The sequence below is a fragment of the Alosa sapidissima genome, chromosome 2 (assembly GCF_018492685.1).
Source record: "Alosa sapidissima isolate fAloSap1 chromosome 2, fAloSap1.pri, whole genome shotgun sequence".
Classification (NCBI taxonomy): Eukaryota; Metazoa; Chordata; class Actinopteri; order Clupeiformes; family Clupeidae; genus Alosa; species Alosa sapidissima.
This window is the reverse complement of record NC_055958.1, coordinates 20533346-20557079: the sequence shown is the minus strand read 5'-3', so window position 1 is coordinate 20557079 and position 23734 is coordinate 20533346. Positions and strand designations below refer to the sequence as shown.

Below are 23734 nucleotides of genomic sequence, written 5' to 3'. Positions count from 1 at the left end.
CAATCCAACTCAAAAGTTTTGAACAACACAAAGTGAAGGTTTTATCCAGATCAAAACCAAGAATAGATTATGTGATCTAATCCAATTTCAGGATCCTTGTTTCCCTTTGAACAACCCAAAAACTATGCTACCTCATGTTCGTTTTGCTCGGACCCCGTAAATCACCGCTTGCGGTTATATTATTTAATTTATATTGCTGTAAACCACCTCCTGTAATACAAACGGTATACTACTGTCTACACTGAACTATAATAAGTATAAGTATAGGATATACTCTTTCGATCCCGTGAGGGAAATTTGGTCTCTGCATTTATCCCAATCCATGAATTAGTGAAACACACTCAGCACACAGTGAACACACAGTGAGGTGAAGCACACAGTAATCCCGATGCAGTGAGCTGCCTGCTACAGCGGCGCTCGGGGAGCAGTGAGGGGGTAGGTGCCTAGTTCAAGGGCACTTCAGCCATTCCTACTGGTCGGGGTTCGAACTGGCAATCCTCCGGTTACAAGTCCGAAGCCCTAACCAGTAGGCCACGACTACCCCATTTCTTGTCCTGCTATGCACCATCTGTCTATACTTTGTATATAACATTGCACTTTTGTTGTCTTTGTACTTGTATTTTGCACAATGACGACAAAATTGAATCTAATCAAATCTAATCTAGTCTAATCCTAGTGGTTGAGTGTATATAGAGACACCTACAGTGCATACGGAAAGTATTCACAGCACTTGACTTTTTCCACATTTTGTTATGTTTCACACTCATCTTAAAATGGATTCAATTCATTTTTTTCTCATCAATCTACTCACAACACTCCACAAAATACAGGTGTTTGGAGTGTTTTGTAAATGTATAAAAAAAATAAAAGACTGAACTGGATTCATGTAAACACAATTATTTGCAATACTATTCTGAATAAAGTCAATACTCCGAATATTAATGTCCATGTAAGAGTACATTACAAGTTCATAAATTTGCAGCAATATCTATTAGCTGTGAATAATTGTTTTCTACATGGGTTCATCCAATGGTACAACATGGGTAATCCAATGGAGTTTGGAGTCTTTGTATGAGATCTGGGTTAAATGTTTTAAAAAAGGATGTACAAAATGTTAAATCAATGAAAATGTGTGGAGGAGATTATTTTTGCTGTGCCAAGGTGGTGAAGCTCAAGATCAAGTGGATCCCAGGAATACTGGCATTCTGGAGGTGAAAGAAGCATGTCACTGTGTGTATTTCTCTCTGCAGATGACTTTGACTCAGACAGAAGATTTGAATTTTGGATTTTGAGCAACAGTATGTACATGATGTATGCAAAATGTCAATGTGTTTTCCATTTTTTGACGTGTGTAATGGCTGCTCAGTAGTGTTTTTTGATTTTGACTGCTTTGTGAATGATTTGAAGACATTGTCTGTTTTTTGAGCACAGGAAAAACTGTTTTGAGAGGATTGCAAGTAATATGTAAGATTTTATGAATGCAGTTTGAGTTTGTGTTTACAGATTTGAGACAAGGGTGGAAGGTTTCAAAAAAATGTGTTTTAGCAATTGTGAAAAAGTGTAATAATCATAATCTACTATATGTAACACTATAGATAGTATTAGTCTGACAGTATTCGTCTGTATATGTCTGTACATGAATTAGATATTCAGTCATGGTAAAGTGTCTGCTTAAAAACCACTCATCCTCAGTTTGAGTTTTGAGAAATGCTGTTGCAACCACACAGCAGACTGAGAGGAACTTGAGGGCAGATAGGTCTCGCGCTGAGGCCTTTCACCATGAGTGGGGAAGTTTCATCTAGCAGTACTATACTACGGAGACATGGTTATCTAAGATAAGGGAGTCCTTGTGAAACCTTACATTGTTTTGCTCCAATGAAGGAAACATCAGTCCTGTTAAAACTGCTACTGAGTTCATAACATGTTTGTCTCTATTTAATTGGAAGAAATGTTGAGATGTGGTATCTGTGGCCACCTGCAGCACTTCTGTGAATGTCTTTGTAGATATGATCAAATTTCCTGTGTCAAAAACAACCTGATTACTTCTGTACGGATGAATCTAATTTCTTTTTGAGTTTGTACTCAAATCAATTATCTTGTTAGTATAAAGGAAAGTCTTCATATTTCACATTTTATTTGCTATCAGTCAATGGTATGGGGCAAACAGGGTATCAACGACTACGACTCCAGGCCTGGTGGGTGCGTTGGTTTCAATCCTTCAATCCTTGTCCTTCAGTCAAAAAAAAGAACTCGCTCACCAATGTTGCCGATGCAAATTTTAATCCAACCAGTGATGAAAAGTGCAAAGTGCTACCAAAGTGCAAAATGTTTTCGCATCAGTCAATGGGGAATATTGCTCTGTATGTTTTCATTTATATACTTTATTCATGAAAAAACACATTAACCATTAAGATTCTCTATTAGACATTAAACATACATCCAGAGAAGGTGCAGTAGCATTTTGACATTAAGGCCAAAAAAACATCCCTTACATTCTATAAACAATTTTACAATGTACATTGAAACACTGAAACTGCATTCTACTACGACATTCTACGGCGCTATACTATACTACTACGACATTCTACGAAAGCTATACACAGCATACGAAAACATATTGTGAACTTCACACATCTCTGATGTCACATTTCAATTCACAGGCCATTACTCAGTGTCACCTACAGTATGTGGGATGCTTACGCTTGATGGTGTTCTATTCCCCCAACGTCGTCTTCCAGGCAGCGCTGCCGCCACTGACTTAAAGGCACCTAATCCTAAACCCAACCCTAACCTTAACCCATGCATAATCCTAGTGCCTTCCAGGCAGCGCTGCCTTGAAGACAACGTTGGGGGCATAAAATACCAAGAAACGGATGGCTCGCTTACACACACTTTACAATGTGATTGATGTGACCCTGGAGCTCAAAGAGCTTTGAGCCGAGCCCTTCCTAAACATGGCCACTGAATCCTTTCCGATCAGACCCCTTTGGTAGAGAGAGTGGAGGAACTGATTGCGGAACTTCTTCCCGATGAAGGCGTAGAGGATGGGATTGACGGCGCAGTGCAGGAATGCCAGGACCTGGGTGACCTGGAGCACGAGGTCCACCTGGTTCTGCTGGTCGCACTCGTCGGGGAGGATCTTGCTGCGCATGAGCGTGTCCACCACAGAGGTGACGTTGATGGGCAGCCAGCAGACGATGAAGGCCAGCACCACCGAGAGGATGACGCGCATGGCCTTGTGCTTCTGACTGTTGCGGGCGTGGAAGAGCGTGCAGGTGGTGCAGCCGTAGCAAATGGTCATGACGAGCAGCGGCAGGAAGAAGCCCAGCGTGTTGCGCATCACCAGCATGCCTGTGCGCCAGCCATTCATGCTCTTGGCCGTCACGTTCTCGAAGCACACCACGGCATGATAGCCCTCTGGCGTGAAGGCCTCACGCTGCACCACCATGGGCAGGGCAAGGATCACGGCGGCCAGCCACACCACGCCACACACCACCCGCACCAGGTGCCGGCGCCGCAGCACAACCTGCGTGGCCTTGACGATGGCCAGGTAGCGGTCAATGCTGATGCAGGCCAGGAGGAAGACGCAGCTGTAGAAGGCGGTGTCCTGGATGCCCGAGAGCACCTTGCACATGAAGTTGCCGAAGACCCACTCGCTGTTGAGGGAGATCGCCCAGAAGGGCAGGGTGAGCGAGAACAAGAGGTCAGCCATGGCCAGGTGCATCAGGTAGACGTCGGTGGAGGAGCGGCGGTTGACCATGCTGCAGACGACAAACACCACCACGCTGTTGCCCAGCAAGCTCAAGAGAAACACGATGAAGTACGTGATCATCAGGGCAAAGCCGTTCAAGCTGGGCCGCTCACACGGAGTGTAGTCCTCAAACCCTCCATAGTCAAAGGTAGGTGTGGTGGTGTCGCTAATGTTACTTGTCATCCTAAATGTTTCACATGAACACATCACTCTCATTAGTGGTCAGCTTTTAGCTTTATGAACATTTGAAATGACAGTGCAGATAATGGAAAGTCTTTATATTTCACATTTTACTTGCTATCAACTTATAAGACATGGGGAATATTGCTCTGTATGTTTTCATTTATATACTTTATTCATGAAAAAAAAACACATCACCCTTTAAAAATGCATTACGATTCCAAGTTTACAAGTGAGCACATTAAACATACATCCAGAGAGTCTGCAGTAGCATTTTGACATTAAGGCAAAAAAACATCCCTTGCATTCTATAAAAAAAAGTTCTATTTACATTGCACTATGTAATGTTACTTGTCATCTAGATGTTGCATGTGAATACATCATTCTCATTAGTGGTCAGTTTCCAGCTTTATGAACATTTAAGTAAATGAGTGCAGATAATCTTTAGATTAAAAAAAAACTCTATTACTCTTGTTTAAAAAGCAAGGTTGACATAGTGATTGTATATTGCATATTCAGTGTAATGTCAGAGTATTGGAATTGTTTCAACATGAATTCCAATCATAGATTGTATATAAGATTGAAATTCACAAATGCCTTTGAAGTTCTACAAATTATTAAAGTCTTACCAGTTTAGTTTTCAGAAATTGCTCTCTTAAATCTGTGGGGCTGAAAATAAGCATAATATTTCCAGATCTTTGAAACTAACTTTTATCTGATGGCAACTTTACCTGTTCTATGATGGCGTGTGCTGAAGCAAGTCAAACTTGAGGTGAAAGCCTCTCTCCTCGCTTTTGGTCAGGTCACCAGCCAAGGATCCACTCAGCAGTCTGCTTGTTATCTGCAGGTTAGCGTCTTGAGTTTGACATCTTATTCTGATGCAAGAACTTCCTCAGTGCTATGATAACAGCATTATAGCTGAAGATGTGTGGGTGGGTCTAGATTAAATCACTCAACCGCAGAAAAACAATATCATGCCCCCACAGGTGGCGAAACAGGTTCTCTCTCTTTCTCTCTGCCTGTGTGCAGAATGGAAAACTGAATCTACATATACATGTCTGTTTCTCAAACGTATTATGGACTCTTGAGGTATAGTTGTGAATGTGGGGGACATTGTGGCGCAACAGGCCACAGCGCTCATACCATGTACAGGCCCAAGTGCCCACGGGGACCCAGGTTCAAATCTGACCTGCGATCATATCCCAATGCCACCCCATCTCTCTCTCTCTCCACTCACTTCCTTCCTGTCAATCTTCACTGTCCTATCTAAATATAGGCAAAAAGCTGAAACAAATCAAAACAAAATGTTGTGAATGTGTGTTGTGCATTCCAGACTTCTCATTAGACTTCCCTATTTCTATTGAAATGCATAACCATTTTCTTCATTAAGATACACTGTAAATAAAATATATAAAAACAAATAGATTAGGGAAAATTGGCAAAAAAACAGCCTTTTGTATTACATGGCCCTGTCTTGCCTATACACCTTACAAGTCAATAAATGGTTTTCACCACAAGGTGTCAACCTTGCATTTAAAAATTGCATACTAAAAGTTACACTTCATCACACACTACATCATAATATCCAATGACAATGCTCACAGAGCAGCTCGGATTACCATTGCTCTCAGATAGTCTAGGAATCTTATATTTGCATAAAATAAAATCCCTGGCTATTCATAATGAGGCTAATAATAAGAGAGATGGTGAATCCTGACCCTCAATCTTTCCCTTTAAAACAGCAATGTGTTTGTAGGTGGTTACATTTTCCACTAGGTGGCAGTGTTGCTTAAGATTTTAGGAAACTAATCTTCTTCAATTTTGGTTAATACGTTTTAAATGTTCAAAACATCTTAAAAAGGGGAAAAATATTAAATCTCTTCACAACAGTTTGCCTGAGCCCTGAGCTGGGCAGGAGGTTCAGAGGACAGTGGAGGTGTGGTCTGACGTCTGGGACGTGGATCTGCTGGCCCGACCGACCGAGGCCCTGTCCAGCACGCCCTTCTTGTAGAGCAGCTGCGTGAGGTTGCTGCGGAACTTCTGTCCCACGAAGGCGTAGAGCACAGGGTTGATGCAGCAGTGCAGCAGGCCCAGGCTGTGCGTGGCGAACATGACCACGTCGACGGCGGTGCGCGCGGGGCAGCCGTGCGCCAGCGCCTTGGCGCGCAGCAGCGTGTCGGCCATCAGGGCCACGTGGTAGGGGCTCCAGCAGAGCAGGAAGGCGGCCACCACGGCCACGATGACGCGCATGGCCCGCTGGCGCCGGAAGCTGTGCGTGCGCATCAGCCGCGCCACCGTCACGCCGTAGCAGCCCAGCATGACGGCCAGCGGCAGCAGGAAGCCCAGCAGGTGGCGGAGGACGCGCGTGGCCAGGCGCCACTCGTCTGCGCTCTCCAGGTCGTAGCGCTCGGCGCACGTCGTCTCTCCGGACGCCTGCAAGACGGCCTCATTGTAGAGGGCAGGGAGAGAGAGCACCAGGCCTAGTGCCCAGACGCTCAGGCAGACGGAGCAGCTGCCCCAACGCCACGTGCCCTTGCGGACCTCCATGGCGCGCACAATGACCTGGTACCGGTCCACGCTGATGCAAACCAGGAACAGGATGCTGCTGTAGAAGCTCACCTCCCTCATCATGCTGATCAGCTTGCACACAGCATCGCCGAACAGCCAGCCCCGCACCACCGACGTGGCGTAGAAGGGCAGGCACAGGGCCAGCAGGATGTCGGCCACCATCAGGTGAAACAGGTAGATGTCTGACGGGGAGAGGACCCGTCTCTTCGAGCCAATCACCAGCCCAACTATGAGGTTCCCGGGAAGGGCCACCACGAAGATGAGCACATAGAACACACATGCTGCGATGTTCACAACAGATGCGTAGACGACAGGGTCACACAAATGTGTCCTCTCGTCCACCACAAAGTCTGTGAGGTTGAAATTGTCGGTGTAGTTCATCTCCTCACTAATATTGTACTCAGTGTAGAAGTCACCAAAGTCATCGATGAAAAAGGAAGTGTTTGGGTCTGTGATGGGGAAACAGGGGACAGAAGAAACAAAGGAGAAACAAAAAGAAGGACAGGAGGGAAGTAAAGAAAATGGTTAACCACTTATAATGAGCATTTCTGTCTCCTCTTTACAATCGATTGTCGGATTTGTGTGTACAGTATAAAATACATAATACAATACATTTTACAAAATTATATTTATGTGTAGAAATAAACAGATATTATTTCATATGGACACAATAAAATCAGTAGCTTTAAATATTACTGTAAATGATTATATAAATATAAAAATGTTTCAGTCTATTAAATCAGATTACTGTAATCACACACATTTTGACCAATTGTCTTCGGGTAACATCTATTAGTCATCATGTTTATGTGGTTCATTACTTTATCTCAACTTCAGTTAGGTTATATAGTTATATTTCAAAGCCCCCCAAAAATAATTGATGGGTGATTTACTTTTTAAAGTATGCATCAACAGTGCAGTGTATTTGTGTACAGAAGCATTTTTAACATAGTAATAACATTAAAATACTGTCTTATCAAACAAAATAAGTCCTACACTGCTGTCACACAAGAGTATAAGGCTTAAAGTGAAAAGGATGATAACGCATTAAGATCCATCCTCATTACTAAGTCATTATTGACTGACCTTATTATATAGTATGTAGTATAAGTATATATACTCTTTTGATCCCGTGAGGGAAATGAACAGAACAGAACAGAAATCTATAGAAGACAATCCCATTTCATTATGAAAATGCCTCAGCATAATTTGTTAAATAATACATCATATTAAACATCATTACATCATATTTTAATCTGCTATTTAAGGTTAGAGTTAGAATAAATTATTCTTCTATAATACCTGGCAATATGTTTTAATTTTTCACGTTCTATCATTGGTAAACATAGTGATACATTTTTCCAGCAGGCAGAATAATCTTACCTGTCATTGTGGCTTTTGATGTGGCAGCTCTTTGAGGCTCAGAGGTTAAAATGTCATTCTGTGAATGTCTCTGTCTTTATCCATCAGAGATGTGATGATATTTCCTGTTTTCCCAATCAGCAGTATGGTCTATGTCCCCATATGTAACTATAGCTCCTCCAAGACCACTGTATTCCAGATTAGAGATGAAAGGTTTTAATCACAATAGAGTATAATCCATCTGCACCACCTGCTTTAGACGAGAATCCGAAAAAGGCAACTAAAAAACTTCTCCTCACAGATGAGTTTGCTTCACAGGTGGAAAAGGAGAAGGGCAAGACAGTGCTTTAAAGGATGGGGGGCCAGGGGGAAGTTGGACCAGTCACAAGATGATCAGTTATGTGAAAGCCATGCTGCATACCCATGGTCCTGTCATCATGACTTAACAATCAAAGCAAAACCAAGAGCATCATGAGAGGAGAGCCTTGTGATGACAACACAAACAACAGGGATATTTTTTACAATATTTCCCATCATGGAATAACCCACAAAATCAACCAACAAAGCACATTATGGTAGCTATTACAATACAGTAAAGATTTTACAAAGCTACTTGGTGTTATTTTCCCAAGATAAATTATTTTATCTCATTTCAATGCATCTCATTTGCTCTTCACATAGCAGGCCCTCTAAGGGACTTTCAAATAACACAATGTCATCTGTATGCAGATGAGTTTCACCACGCTTCCTGCGAGGCATTAACTTCCATGTTAAACATCTTCACGTCACATGAATGCTAAGTTTCAACATCAACATGAACACATATGACCATGTTGTGAAGAGCTCTGTCAGTGATGGGAACATGTTGCACGCCTGATCTTTGTTCACCACAGATTTTTGCAAACAAGGATATGGAGCAACCGGGGCTTTCTGACAATTACCACCAGATGGTCATTTCATGTTGTACCCTTTAAAGGAAAATGGGTTTTGAGGTGGGCAATAAGCATGAATGAGTTATGACATTCACATATGAAGGTCATAAGAGGTCAATTAAACTGCTCTTTGCCTGTTGTAATGCCAGTGAATTTACATCAATAATATGGTTCATAAAATGCATAAAGAAGAATACATTTGAAGACTCATCTGCAAAAACAGACATTTTTCTGAATTTTCATAAATCATATCATATCAATCAAACTGAATTGTTTTTTTGTTTTTTTTAACTTAGATTTATTTTTACTCGATCAACTTCAGTTTGATTGATATATCCCGGAATAAACAATGAAAAGGCACTTTTTTTACATTTCTAGAAATTAAGTTATCAGTTTTTGCAAATTTAATAATGTTATAATTTTTAGCAGCTTTTATCCAAACCATCTTACAGCATAGTTATTATTAGAACACACATGTTACTCACAATTGGCATTACACACAGCAAAGTCCTGTGCCCTGTAAAACAGATCACTTCATTTAGTGTGTTATATACCTTATGGTCTCTACTGGTTTCCTTGCATCTTCACAAGTTCACCACAGCAGCAGCAGTTGTCATCACAAACATATTTGCATAATGCACTAGTCTGGCAGCCAAATTTGCAAGCAAGCTGACTACCATTGGCAAATTTGTCTTGATAAGACATCTTAAAATAAGACAGGCTGCGATTAAGTCATATTTGTATTGATCTTACAAGAAAGCGCTAAGTAAGTGTCTTTATACTAAAAACAATACCAACTATATTTTTGATCCTAATATAAGATAAACTAGATGTACCGCATAGCGGTACAAAATATGACCGCCGCTCAGTCCTGTACATCCGTTCCGCGAAAATAAATCACACTTCAATTTGTCTCCATATTTTACTCCATCCCCCACTCTTGAAACTTTTGTGTATGCTTGTTTGGCATGCCTGAGTGTGTGTGTGCGGCTGCACAGAAAGTACCCTACTGGTGCTGAAAAGGTGAATAGATTGTAGAATAGCCAAAGAAGATGTAGAATTGTTATAAAACCTTTAAAATCTCTAAACAATCACAAGTAGGGCAGTTCATCACAGTTCATCCATTGCAACTGGATTGATGAAAGGTCACTTACACCTGTAGGCTACATTGTATTTGGGAAAAGCAAAAGGTATCAGCATAATGTTATTTATTTATTTATTTATTTATTTTTTATGTATTTTTAAACAAAAACATCTCTGTCAGTTCCATGCCGTTTTCAACAGCTATCAAAAACAAAGGTCATTTTTGGATGGATGGATTTTTTGTGAATGTTTCTTCTTCTACATAAGATTTTAGTCATCTTTAGTTCATGTAATACTTTATTGTCAATGCACAAATTAAGTAACAGTAGTCTGAAACGTTATTGTTAATGCACAAATTAAGTAACAGTAGCCTAGTCTGAAACGAAATGCTGTTTTACATCTAACCAGTGGTGCAAATAACTGACATGTCCAAATGGGCCTTGATGAAATGCGTCGCTAGACTGTTCATACACATTTTAACGGGCCAAAGTTGAAGAGCTTTTGTCCGTTATTGTTAGTGCAAATATAGGCTGATTCATGTTCCCTTGCATTGTTTAACTGAGGTCCATGGCTAGTCTGGCTTTCATCAGACCAAGCTCAATCTTTTAAGAAATCAAAAAATAAATAGCGGGCAGATCAGGCTGGGTTCACCCAGCCTAGTCCATAGGCACGCGATATTGTTTAATTTTCCGATTGAGATATACACGCTCTGGCTATTCTAAATGCAAAAATGCATCAGGGAGTTATGACAAAACGGTAACTAACAAACTAGATCCTAATAGAAAGCTTCCCTAAGCTACAGGTAGGATTATAAGGTAGGCCTATTTACAACATAAATTGTCAATAGGCTATGCTGGCGACACAAATAAAATCTCCTTTGGAAACCAATGGCTTACGCCTTACAGTATCAAGCGGACTTAAACTGTCATATCGTGGCGAAAAGTTGTAATAACATTCACGCAGCTCCATGAGTCAAGGAAAGCGCGAATGAAGTAGCCACTTCTAAATGGGACCCACTACAGTAGCTTAAGGTGTTTTGCTAAAGCAGCCATAATGAAATGAAGGTGTCATTGTTTGGATACTTCACACACACGTGCTTTTTAATTTCACAGACTACAACTACCAAGCTGTAATCAAAGCACATCGATTCCCCTCTCACACCCTGCACGCACTTAAAACAAAATAAACAGGCGTCTCAGTCTCACACATGTATAGGCAAAACTGTATCAGACCGGTGTAACGTTGGTAAATCTTCCATTGCACAGAATGATTTTGTAGCACGTGCAATAAATGACAGTCGAAAGATACAAACAGTGCTGCTATACATTTGCTTGGTATAACCGCATGTATAGTTTTCTACAAATGCAATAAATCAAATGCCTCCATCACTCAACCAACGCTAACGGTAACATTACCTAGGTCCTTATTGATATTACAAGATTAACGTACCTGCGGTAAAAACCAAGCATGTCCGATAAACATCCTCAGATTTATTTCGGCTTCAAGAAGAAATGGGAATTACACTTCATGTGAACATCGTCCTATCCTTATTAGATGTTCGCTGCGGTAAATTACAGTCCTTGTATGAAGAGTCCATTGTTTTTTCCAACCCACTTTTAACTTCTAACAAAATTACGTCTCACTGCAACGATGCGCCATCTAGTGGACAAACGACTACTTCTCGCCAATACTGAAAATGCAGCCATGATGATGATGATGATGAATATTTATTTTGGCTTTCTTTTAATCCTACTGATTTTCATTTTTTACCGGGGGGGGGGGCAAATCACAAATGAGTGATAATGAGCCAGGTTGATGTGGGCCCTTGAGACCAACATACCATAAAAGATTCACAGAGAACTGTGTCTGCCCTACCCTCCTTTGGGGGGTCCAGTCCAGCGGGGGGGCTGCATATGAAAACGAAAAATGACGGTTCCATGCTATCCATGTGGGGGTACATGCCCACCAAGTTTTGTGTACCCCGGTCTTTCAGTGTCCCGGGAATCCTTGTTGGTGTACGTCACTAAATGTACACATAAATTATTTTATTGTAAGGCCCCCCATGAACGAAAGTACACAAAACTTGGCATGCATTCAGAGGGTGTCATAATGATCCTACACATTTAATTTCGTGCAGTTTTGACCTTGTCAGCCAGAGATATTGAGATGAAAACACCTAATTTTTTGCTTTTTAATTTTTAACTAGGTGGCGCTATACATGAAATAAGTGGTAATGGGATGGGTTGACATGCCCCCTTAAGACCAACATACATAAAAAAGGTGGACCTCCTAGGCCCTACAGTTCTCGAGATATTCACAGAAAACTGTCTCCGGCCACCTACAGGCCAGTTGGTGTATAGTAACATAAATTAATTTATTGTGTGGCCCCCCATGAACGGAATTCCACGAAACTTGGCGTGCATACAGAGGGTGTCATAATGATCCTACACTTCCAATTTCGTGCAGTTTTGACTATGTTAGGTCACAGATACCTTCAATTACAACACCTCATTTTTACTTTTTTGTGTTTAACTAGGTGGCGCTATACATGAAATGAGTGGTTATGGAATGGGTTGACATGGCCCCTTGAGATCAACATACAAAAAAAAAATGGTCCTCCTAAACCCTACGGTTTTCGAGATATTCACAGAAAACTGTGTCTGCCCTACCCTCCTTTCGGGGGGTCCAGTCCAGCGGGGGGGCTACAGATCAAAACGAAAAACGATGGTTCCATGCTATCCATGTGGGGTTACATGCCCACCAAGTTTCGTGTACCCCGGTCTTTCAGTGTCCCGGGACTCATTGACGGAAATTTGGGCATGCGAAAAAAAAAAAAAAAAAAAAAAAAAATCTGACTAAACCTATATGACCGCCGCTTCGCTGCGCGGCGGTCATAATAACAGTTGGTAAGAAAAGCAGTTTTTGCAGTGTATCTGTTTGCACTGATTAAATTGGATCCTCAAATCAATCAGTGTTGACATTTGTAAAAAAAAAAATGCTTTTTAAAATGATTTTGTACGTAACAATAATATACAAAAAAAACAAAATGTAAAAAGCATGTTAACAGTATTATCAATTTGCTGATCACTGAATCACTGTTACTGTGTGACAAGCAAATGGGATTAGACCTCTTTTTACAATTATTTGGTTTAGCCTTCTAAACACTCTTGTTAAAATGTTAGTGGTAGGGTAGGGTAAGTCAAATGGACTCAAAGACAAAACCCTCACATGCATGCACATGCACCCCAAGACAGCGAGAAAGAATGCAGATGGAAATTTGAACCTATAGAGTCTACAATACTATGCATGAAATTGCACAAGGTTGAGAGTGATGTAAATGCCAGATTTCAAAAACTACTTGCTGTTCTGATGTTGTTGACCAAACACTCCACTCAACTTTTATTGTATAGCTATGTCTGACAGTTTTGTGACAAATTTGGCTCAAATTACAAGTACAGAAATGATAGTCAGTTACAATAGTAAAAAGAAAACTGGTGATGCCCCTATCAACATAACAAGGGCTCTGCTGTTTAATTGTGCTCTGAAAATTCCACTGACATGAAGTCAACCCAGGTATGAAGTCACAGCTCTTTCTGTGTCTCCTTAAAGTTGATAGATAGATAGATAGATAGATAGATAGTAGCCTGGGTGCCAATCCGAACTTAGTCCCGCCCACACTGCGTCAGGCTAGATAGATAGAGCAAACAACAAAGAAACTGTGATGGTATGTTTGCACAGAGTAGGTAGAAGCACACAAAGAATACTGTAGGATCTTTGTGTTACCACTTTGAGTCAGAGGCCATCTTTCACTGATGCCTTTTTTGTGATCTCTGGCGACTTCACATAACACTGGATTCCACACTCACAAATTTCTACCAGTTTGTTGACTGCCCTACAAGGAAAAACAGGACAATAGATAAATTCTGTAGTACACTGACTGGAGTGTACTACAGAATGCAGAGGACTTAGAGGAGGTCACACATTGCACTACTGACTACCTGAACTTCTGTATGGACATTGTTGTTCCCACCAGAACTGTACGCTGCTTTCCCAACAACAAGCCTTGGATAACCAGCAATGTCAAGACCCTTCTTAACAGGAAAAAGATGGCGTTCAGAGAGGGGGACATGGCAGAGCTGAGGCGCGTGCAAGGGGAACTCAAGTCAAGCTGAAGGAGGCTAAGGAGGACTACAGAAGGAAGGTGGAACAGAAGTTGCAGGAAAACAACTTGAAGGAGGCGGCATGAAGATTATCACTGGCCTGAAGAAGAGCAGCAGCTCTGTGGAGGGGGGCCTGGAAAGGGCCAACCAGTTAAACCACTTCTACAACAGGTTTGACTGCCCTGCTCCAGCTCCAATGGTGGTGGTCTGTCCACCATCCCCCAGCCCACACCCCCTCAATACCAGTGCAACACTCACCTCCATCATCACAGGCTATCGTACCCCCACCATCAGAGGCAGTACACAGCTTCATTACTTGAGTAAAAGTACAGATACCCTTTGTTAAAATGTTATTCAAGTAAAAGTACAACAGTCAGATGTCTACTTAAGTAAAAGTACTGAAGTACATGTTTTTAAAAGTACTTGAGTATCAAGAGTACAAGAGTACATTTTCTAAATATTGCATTACTATTGCCACAGTGCTCACATTTATGTACAGAATCATCCTTCATGGAGTTATGAAAAATGTTAATGTTAGAGAATGTAAAAGGAATTGAAAGTAATTCAAGTCATTTTCATCTTTTTACCATGTTGCCAGGGATGGTCAGTATTTATAGTAATATATGTATTTAAAGTATAAGTATAAGTATATATACTCTTTTGATCCCGTGAGGGAAATTTAGTCTCTGCATTTATCCCAATCTGTGAATTAGTGAAACACACACAGCACACAGTGTACACACAGTGAGGTGAAGCACACACTAATCCCGGCGCAGTGAGCTGCCTGCAACAACAGCGGCGCTCGGGGAGCAGTGAGGGGTTAGGTGCCTTGCTCAAGGGCACTTCAGCCGTGCCTACTGGTCGGGGTTCGAACTGGCAACCCTCCGGTTACAGGTCCGAAGTGCTAACCAGTAGGCCACGGCTGCCCCGAAATACGTATTTCAAATACAAAATACTATTTTGTAGTCTAATTGAAACACTTGAAGCGAAAACTATCTTTAACTTGTTCAGAAAATTGAAATAGTCGGCGATAATAATGGCGAGGTGGGGTCCCAGGTTGGCACATTCCCGGGATGGACCTGCTGCGTCTTCATCCATGGTTTCGTCTCTTATCTAAATTTGACCATGGAGTTGGCGGAAAGCTCAAGGTGATTGCTGATAGGCTGTCCCAATCAGTGGCGCCTGCACAATCCAATCACATTTGAGAGGGAAACAACAAATTGAGGGTTTCCGAGATTTTTCTTTTCCCCTTTTTTTTAGAAGAAGTAACGTGTACTCACGGTTATGGATAGAAATGTAGTGGAGTAAAGAGTACAATATTTGCCTCTCAAATGTACTTGAGTAAAGTCATGAGTACTCCCCAAAAATGATACTCGAGTAAAGTACAGATCCCTCAGAATTGTACTCAAGTACTGTACTCAAGTAAATGTACTCCGTTACTGTCCGGCTCCCACCATCACTGGATATTGCACCCCTCCCCCACATGCCGATCACAAACAATTAGGTGACAACGACCTCAGGGCCTATCCACATGGAGACGCTTTTTAGGTTAAACGCAGAGGTTTTGCTTCGTCTTGGCCGAGCGTCCAAACGAATCCTGTAAACGCACTGCCCGAAACCGCACTTTTCTGAAACCTGGTCCCAGAGTGGAAAAATCTGAAACCGTAGCCCGTTTGAATTCGTTTAGACAGCGAAACCGCACATCCTGCTTGCGTATCGATGATGTCATCGCCACACCTCAGCTGCCCTGGACTTGCACTTATAGTTATACATGACATTACCTACGATTACATTCCGTAAGATAAATATCACAACTGGTGCTGCGCAGCGCCAATATGACTTGGTGGACTGAACACTGTTTTTCCCGGTGTTTTTTTCTAGCTATTGTCAGTGACGCGAGAGACCTTAAGTTAGCCCTATTAGGAAAGTGCGGTGTAAGTTTAGGCTACATTAATTTGTGCGTAGTGCCAGTGTCATTCATTTATTTTACATGTCTTACAACATATATACATGCATTCACAGTCGAGTGAAATCAGATATAAGCATACAAAGACGCTTAGAACTCAACCGCGGTTAAATTAGCTTGAAATTAGATATTCGCCAGAAATTCAAAACATTGTTAGGTCTCTATCTCAATCAACGCTGAACAAACTACTCACAAAGTGTGATGTTCATACTTGTATTTAGGTGTGAAAAGATATTAACTGTAATTGAATGCAATAAAAGGCTAATTTGTTGCAATTAAGATCATATTCATGCATCCCAAGGCACAACAACGTTAAGCCGATGGTAGCACACTGAATGCAAATGCGCGATTTGATGCAGGCAAATTGACTGTTACTAACGAAGGTTTTATAGCAATACTATAAATGTGGCGACAGAATAGCCTAGAACTTGGGTAAGCCTTGCGTTTAGTAGCCTAATTGCGGTGATAGCCAAAACTAATGTGAATCACGGACTATCCTACAACCAAAGAAAGTAAAGGTGATTAGTAGGCCTACCTGCGTTAGCCAAATAAAGGACGGGACTGCACCCTTCACAAACCGTAAAATAAAGTTTATTAGTTTTACAGTTGACTACAGTTGACAGTTCACCATCAGTCCACACAAACAATTCTGGTTTCCTTGCACTAGTCATTTCGTCATAGCCTATTCTGCCTGTTTGTAAAGCACAAACTTTGGTCAATTTCTGTAAAGAAACAGTGCCACCTATAGGCCTGGGGTATGAAGTAACGTGTTGAGTCGTGTTGAGATGGATCCGTTTGGACGCAAATATTCTAGATACGGTTCCAGGGAAGACGGAGGAAAAAAAGATCGGTTTGGTACGTGTGGACTAGGCCTCAGTCAACAGCCATCAGACACACAGATCGCAGATGCACCCCTCCCCCTCCACTCCCCTCACACCCCCCATAATCACAACAGATCAAGTGAGAGCCCAACTAAAGACACTGCGCATAAAGCAGCGGTGCCTGACAGACTGTGTCCAAGGCTACTCAAGACCTGTGCTGCTGAACTGGGGGAGCCACTGAAGCACATCTTCAATTTGAGCCGACGCCTTGGACAAGTCCCAACACTGTGGAAGACATCATGTCTCACCCCTGTCCCTAAGAAGCCACACCCTAGTGAGCTTAATGACTACAGACTTGTCGCTCTTACATTACATGTGATGAAAACAATGGAGCGACTGGTCTTAGGTATGCTCAGACCCCAGGTACGCCATGCACTAGACCCGTTACAGTTTGCATACCAGGAGAAAGTGGGCGTGGACTATGCCATCACTTATCTTCTACAAAGGACACATTCTCACCTAGACAAGGGGAAAAGTGCTGTGAGAATCATGTTCTTTGATTTCTCAAGTGCTTTTAACACCATCCAACCCCTTAGACTGGGAGACAAGCTCTTGCAGATGGGTGTGGATGCTCACCTGGTAACCTGGATTACAGATTACCTGACCGAGCGACCAAAGTTCGTCAGACTGAAGAATTGTCTCTCTGACACTGTGATCAGCAGCACCGGAGCGCCACAGGGAACTGTGCTCTGTCCAGTCCTGTTCACCCTGTATATATCTGTATTCTGCTACAACACCGAGTCATGCCACATGCAGAAGTTTTTTGACGATTTCACTGCAATTGTGGGGTGTATCAGGAACGGGCAGGAGGAGTACAGGAGCCTGGTGGAGGACTTTGTGCAATGGTCATCTTCAACTCAACACTTCAAAGACCAAGGAGATGGTGGTGGATTTCCGCAGGTCTAAGCCCACTCTGCTACCAGTCCCCATTGATGGGGTCAATGTGGAGGTGGTAAGCACCTACAAGTATCTGGGTCTCCACCTGGACAATAAACTGAACTGGTCAGCCAACACTGACACACTCTACAAGAAAGGGCAGAGCATGCTGTACTTCCTGAGGAGGCTGCGTTCCTTCAATGTGTGCAGCAAGCTCCTCAGGATGTTCTACCAGTCTGTTGCCAGCGTCCTCTTCTATGCAGAGGTATGCTGGGTAGGAAGCACAAAGAAGAAGGATGCGGGGTGACTTGACAGGCTGGTAAGGAAAGCTGGCTCTGTAGTGGGAGCTGAACTGGAGTGCATCACTTCAATATCTGACATAAGGACCCTGAACAAACTGATCAACATCTTGGACAATGAGTGTCATCCACTCCACAGCACTATTGTAAAGCAGAAGAGCCTGATCAGCTGGAGACTTCGCTCACTGCCTTGCACAACAGACAGACTGAGGAAGTCACTTTTTACCACTGTGGGAGAGATAGAACTAACGACTGGCCTTTGGCCGTAGCAACCATCCATGTAGAACTATAACGGCAGTTTGTCCTGCAAGTTGAGAAATTAGTTGATATGTGTCGGAAGAAATTAGTTCTACAAACAAGACAGTTTTAGCCATTAAAATGTTTAAATTGTAACAGGAAATCAACACAACGCAAGTGGCAACAGTGGAATAAGCGGGATAATGGACTCCACGGTGGTCTGTTCACAGAAAGTAATGCACTTACGAGGTTTAAACGGGGGTTTTACAACCTCGACCGTGCATTAACTTCTGTAAACAGACCACCGTGTCGTCCATTATCCCTTACTTATTCCACTGCTTGGCTGAATTTCCCACTGTCCTACGTAATTTAGAACGACCATTAACCGTATGTTATTTGCACACCTATGAAGTAGATCCATTTTTTTGGCCGTATCACACTTGTATATTAATTCGCCGAACTCGTGAAGTTTAAATGAACCGTCACGTTGCACCTGAGCTGTAAAATGCAGACGTTCAGAACATTGCAACATTGTAGCATATGACGGAGGTGGCTTTTAGCTAGATGGATGACAGCAGAGTAAGTAAAATAGTGATGTTTCAAAGCTAAGGACTTACTCATTTGCACCATCACCATGACACTCACTCACACAGAGCACCTTACCTTACCTTACTATGCACAGAGAATTACAGGCTCAGTCCCTGCCTCAGTCATTGCAAGCGCCTCTTTCATACCTGTCAACACTCCCGTTTTTCCCAGGTTCTCCCGTATTTCAAGGTCATCTCCCAGCACCCTCCCGTTTTGTTATTTCTTCCGGAAAACTCCCGTAATTTGCATGGCCATCAAACTTCATTTTAAAATCATTGATCCATTCATTTTTTTCTATTAGTCTGACATACGTAAGGTAATGGTAAGGTAAAAACAACGACCGAAATGCAGTGTTGAAACACGTGTATGAAACGTATTAAATATGCAAACACAGATCCGGTATAAACACTGACCCCCCCCCCCCCCCCCCCCAAAAAAAAAAAAATCTCCCGTTTTTGGAAAGCTAAATGTTGACAGGTATGCTCTTGATTAATCACCAGCTATGTGGATACTGTTTTTAGAATTGATTTAGATTAAGTGTTATTTAGTATAATTTGAATTTTAGTATTAGTATATTCTTTATCTTCTACTGTCCTTATTGCTTAGTTGTGTTTTTTATATTATATACTTTTAATTACTTTTTTATGCTGTTAGTGAATGTGTGTGTGATGTCTGTATGCTACTGAGACCTTGAATTTCCCCTGGAGATCAATAAAGTATCTATCTATCTAAATGAGTAAAGGTGTCCAATTTTTTTTAATCTTTTATCCACCTCTAAATTGTGTTTTTCCACCTTTAATAAACCATTCTAAATTAAGCTTATGTCGTTTTACAATTGTTTTCAGTTTCATATTGTTAGTTTCATATTGTTGAACCTGACCTGCGCAAAACAGTTTATCCATATTGCACTGCATTATGGCGTCAGTGACCAATCGGGGCTTGCGGCAGTCAGCATCCAAGATTAGTCTCATGGCATGTCATGTAAACGATTTTGGATAATGAATGGATTTTTTCCATTCATTATCCAAGTGTCATTCTGACATACTGAAATTTTTGTTCTCTTTATTGTGACTTAATAAACTTTACAGACTTTAACCATATTTATTCTTTCTGGAGTTAACAATGAATTTAGATTAATGTAGGGTTAATGATTGTGTGGCCTATGAGGGAACACCCAGTGATACCCTTGGTACCATCAAATGGTAGCCTATAGCAGTGTTTCTCAAAGTGTGGTCCGGGGACCACTGGTGGTCCACAAGCTATTCCAAGTGCATGGTCCGCAAGCAGACCTGGTAAAATATAATATCTAGATGAGTTGTTTGCAATATTAAACCAACGTGTATGTAAATCCAAACAGTTCTGCAACACTGTCTATGTAAGTTATGCCAGTTTAGATCATACGAATCCTCTGACACAATAAGCAAGGCCTGAGCAAGTTAGAGAAGCATGCCATTTGTGTTATTTTGGCTTGCCATATTGCTCTCCCTCTGTTTCAGTAATCTGAAGCGGAAACCACTAAATTCCCAGAGGCATGAATGGCATCAGTTAACATGATGTTACAGTATTTAGATTAGATTAGATTCAACTTTATTGTCATTTAGCAGAGTACAGATACAGAGCCAATGAAATGCAGTTGACATCCAACCAGAAGTGCAAAAAAGCATTAAATACCAAGTGTCATACACACAAAGAATCACACTTTGTTTGAGGTGAAGTGTGTGTGTGTGTGTGTGTGTGTGTGTATGGGCCTAGTATGGGCTAGGTTGATGCAGGCTCTTGAGACTAACATACCTAAGCATTTTGTCATCTTGGGTGCAACGGTTCAGTTATTTAGCAAAAACTGCATTTTTCAGGTTTTGGGGGGGCCTAGTGAGGTGGGGGAGTGGCCACCAAGTTTCATGTTACCTGGTGTTTCAGTAATACGGAAATCATTGACCAAAATTGATGACAGAAAAAGGGAAAAAAAGAAAATGTATATTTTAAATTACTTGTTGATTCTTTCTGTGGATCTTATTGAGCACTGAGGATGCAATCATTGCTAGTTTTTTCATAATTACTATTTCAATTGTTTCATATCAAAATTCACTACTTAAGTTTGTGTTTTATGTAGCCTAGTTTGTGTAGGACTGGTTCAGACACGTCACATCCATAACGTGAAAACGGCACATCCATAACACCAGTTTTCCCTACATAATACAAAACGACGAATACTTTCAAAAACACACTTTTTGTGTTCATTCAAGTCTCCTTAATGCTACATATACTGTATCATGGTTTCGGCAATTTCCTTAAAAATTCACAGAGAAAACCTGTAATCTCTCATAATGTCACGATAAAATGCCATATATTCTTAGGATGTATGATTATGAAATTTGAGGATTTGTCAGTATTCAGAGGACAGGGGTTACATTAAAAGTAATGCTAATTAATTCACTGTTACTAATTTTGTCCATGCTCTAAGGCATTTTGTTTAGCAATATGAGTCCAACTAATGCAATGTTGGAATTTCCCTTTACATAAAGCTACTTTGCTATATTCACATAAATGACTGCCACACATTTCTTTTAAAGCATTATAAAGCAAAATGTCATATTGTCATTTGAATATGTCCAACTTTGTGAATCAGCTTAAAGGTTGATATTTCAGCAGCAGATCTGCTGACACACGCTGATGAGCAACGGCCAGAGGGGCCTAGTGCAGATGGAGGACCAGTTTCCCAACATGCACCAGGGCCTCGAGAAGCTTCAGCGGGAGCTGGTGGCTCTCCCTTATGTGGTCTATGAGGAGACTGTTTGGAGTGACTGGACCACAACTCCCCTAGCCCTGGTCTAGCTATAAAGGAAGAAGTTGGTTCCAGGAGTAGGCTATGGCATAATTACCCCTCCTCTCTTGTAAGCTACTGTTATGTCACACTCCCCATCCTCCAGAGGCACAAGGAGTCATAGCTCCATCTAATCCGGTGCAGTGTGTCTTCAGAGATATCTGAAGAGACATCCATGGTTCAAAGCAATATTGTGCAGAACACAACATGCTTCAAAGAATGCTCACATATGGAGTTGCATGATCCTCTGTACATAAGTACATAAATCAAAAAGGCGTGCACTCCATTAATGTCCAGGTGGTTTGCGACACACACTACAGGGTGACCAGTGTTTTTGCAAATTACCCAGAGTTAGCAATGGACAGTTTTATTCTGGCAAACTCATCTATCCCTGCAGTCTCTTCAGGGAGATAATCCTTTGAACGGTTGGTTAAGAGACAATGGATATCCATTACATGGCTAATGACACCGTACATTACACCCACCACAGAAGCAGAACATGCATAAAACAGAAAATTCACAAAGGTTTGAGTATCGAGCTCAGGGATGAGCTGAAACAGCATTTCAGGTGCTTGTTTTGGTACACTGCACATACACACACACACGCACACACACACACTTTTGTTATTTTTCATTCATGGTTATTGGCAGGGTGCTTTGGCCGGTTTTGATTATTGGGCGGATTACAATCACCCATCCCACACGCACACACAAAAAAAAAAAAAGTAGAGATGTAACAGTGCTTCTACTTTCCACCCCTGGATTGGTGTGACAACAAAGTACGTGTCAGCAACCAACTACTCTGGTGGCTCTGTCAAAAGCAAACAGGAGAACTAGTGAAGCAGAGCTTTTAATAAAGATTGTGATAAGTGGTGCTCTTTTTATTTAGAATCTTTGCTTCAAAGATCTCCCAAGCTCTAATAAGTTCTGCACTTCTTCCACTAAGAATTTGATGTTGTGTGTGTCACTTGACTTTGCGATTGATGCGAAAAGACACAGGGATTCAATCAGAGTGTCCAGAGTGTTCTGAAATCTGATTGTAATCACATTTTAATCCACCTCCAAAAGTGGTTTGAGTCAAATAGGGATAACATTCATGCAATCTGAATGCTAACGATCGGACCTCAGACTGTGGGCCAACTCAGAGTATGATGGTGCATAGTCTACTCATGTACTATAGGAAGTAGGCTAGCCTATCAAAGACGTTCACAGAAAGACAGCTGTATTCCTAAAAGCAGACTCATGTGATTTCTCCCTCTTTTTCAGGGGTGTAGGCCAACACATGCAAGCCTCATTATTTACCTGTCAGTAGGCCTACACAAACAAACAATTTGAAAACAGATGTCTTTTGGGGTGACAACTTTCATTATCAAAGCTTTAGCAGAAGTGGAGGAATACCAAACGCTGGTGAGATGGCAGCTAATGAAGTTGTTTCACAAAGCCTACCTGTAATCAGAGACTGTTTAGAGCAGTGGTCCCCAAACTTTTTCTTCCGAGGGCCAGCTCACTATGCCTGGCTCTAAGAGAGGGCCAGAGACTCACCTTAGTTGAATATTCCATTATATTTAATCATAGGCTACTGCAATTTAATACTATTGTTAGCTGTGTTTATATTGCAATCATTCCATATCAGTATAAAATGTAGCTCAAATGAAATAATACTAGTAAAAAAATAGCATTCCCAAAAGTATTAGTAGGGAGTCCCAAAAGTGTATTTTATTCAAAATGTGTGAACTCTGAACTCTGTGTCTTTGCATACACAGCTCAAGTTGTGAACTAGCAATATCCTACAAATAATTTGAGGTTCTCAAACTATGAGAGTTTTATGAAGTGCTGGCAAAAACATCTGTAATGACCACTTTCACTCACCTGATGAGAACTTCGTGTCTGCAAGGGGTGAATAGTTTGACGATGTAGTCCCATGCGGGCCAGATGCTATACGGACATGTTTTGGGGGGGCCACCCAAAATGAGGTGGCGGGCGGGCCGTAGTTTGCTGACCACTGGTTTAGAGCCATAGAATAGGCCTAT

At 41.6% G+C, this 23734-nt stretch overlaps 2 protein-coding genes across 7 annotated transcripts; both read right to left on the bottom strand.

Moving 5' to 3' along the window:
• Nucleotides 1-2361: 2361 nt before the first annotated feature.
• Nucleotides 2362-4793, bottom strand: cxcr2 (chemokine (C-X-C motif) receptor 2). Its single transcript, XM_042084195.1, has 2 exons — nucleotides 4663-4793; nucleotides 2362-3935 (listed from the first exon to the last, which is right to left on the bottom strand). The coding sequence occupies exon 2, from the start codon at nucleotides 3932-3934 to the stop codon at nucleotides 2894-2896; it is 1041 nt and encodes a 346-aa protein (XP_041940129.1). The 5' UTR covers nucleotide 3935; nucleotides 4663-4793; the 3' UTR covers nucleotides 2362-2893.
• On the bottom strand, nucleotides 4086-23225 carry LOC121702364 (C-X-C chemokine receptor type 2). 6 transcript variants are annotated; one of them, XM_042084193.1, is made up of 4 exons: nucleotides 23151-23225; nucleotides 9279-9310; nucleotides 7883-8049; nucleotides 4086-6948 (listed from the first exon to the last, which is right to left on the bottom strand). In XM_042084193.1, exons 3-4 carry the CDS (start codon nucleotides 7887-7889, stop codon nucleotides 5852-5854), a joined length of 1104 nt encoding a protein of 367 aa, XP_041940127.1. In that variant the 5' UTR covers nucleotides 7890-8049; nucleotides 9279-9310; nucleotides 23151-23225; the 3' UTR covers nucleotides 4086-5851. The 6 variants fall into 6 exon arrangements, with proteins under 6 accessions (XP_041940127.1, XP_041940123.1, XP_041940128.1 ...); XM_042084189.1 differs by having other exon boundaries at nucleotides 7883-8302; nucleotides 23151-23219; XM_042084194.1 differs by lacking the exon at nucleotides 23151-23225 and adding an exon at nucleotides 18964-18990.
• Between the last annotated feature and the right edge of the window lie 509 nt (nucleotides 23226-23734).